The sequence below is a fragment of the Acanthisitta chloris genome, unplaced genomic scaffold (genome assembly GCF_000695815.1).
Source record: "Acanthisitta chloris isolate BGI_N310 unplaced genomic scaffold, ASM69581v1 scaffold2955, whole genome shotgun sequence".
Lineage (NCBI taxonomy): Eukaryota > Metazoa > Chordata > Aves > Passeriformes > Acanthisittidae > Acanthisitta > Acanthisitta chloris.
Window position 1 is genome coordinate 1006 of NW_008675171.1, and position 667 is coordinate 1672.

Genomic DNA, 667 nt, shown 5'->3' on the forward strand with positions numbered 1-667 from the left:
CAGCACCGTGTCCATGATCCAAGCACGGTGGGAGAGCAGCTGCATGGGGTTGGGAGCACGAGGTATGTCAGAGAGCATGAGAGAAATTCTTTTCCATAGCAGGGAAAAGGGAGAGGCACCTCAGCTCCAGGAAGGGGCATGGACCCAATGGTTCCATCCCTGGAGCCAAGGGGGCCCGGAAACAGATTCCCCAATGCCTGTGACCCTCAGCAAGGTAGGCACTGGGGTGAGAGAGTGTTGAAGGGGTCTCAGCCGCCCCTGGGCAGACATTGTGAGTCCAGAGGGGTGAGAAGAGCTGGGGACTGCCGGGGGTCCCTAGTCGTCCTCCTCCCCACCCCCGTAGAGCTCAGCCATCACCCACCTTGCGGAAGCGGCTGCCCCAGTCGTTGAGGTAGTCGTAGTCCTGGTTGCCGTCGGAGGCAGAGGAGTTGAGGGAGCTGAGCGATGTGGCCTCTGAGCCACTGCCCTCATAGTCAAACACCAGCAGCGAGTCGTAGGGGGGGGCCTTCAGGTTCTGGGGAGGGGACATGGAGTTCAGCGCCTGTCCCACTGTGTTTGGGGCACCCCAAGGGTGCTGACACAGATGGGGGTGGCACTCCCTGTGCCCTCAGTGGGTTGGGGCTCACCTCATCGATGAAGTTGCCAATCTCGTCGGGGTTGGCGGGCC

The 667-nt window shown here is 61.6% G+C and overlaps 1 protein-coding gene across 1 annotated transcript in view; it reads right to left on the reverse strand.

Moving 5' to 3' along the window:
- Positions 1–346: 346 nt before the first annotated feature.
- The window catches only part of LOC103803068 (cadherin-1-like), a gene marked incomplete at its 5' end in the record, with an annotated part of 1819 nt that continues 1498 nt past the window's right edge, over positions 347–667 (reverse strand). The window contains 2 exons of the mRNA XM_009075605.1: positions 347–514; positions 627–667. Of these exons, the coding sequence (XP_009073853.1) occupies positions 347–514; positions 627–667 (209 nt within the window). The remainder of the gene's footprint in view (positions 515–626) is intronic.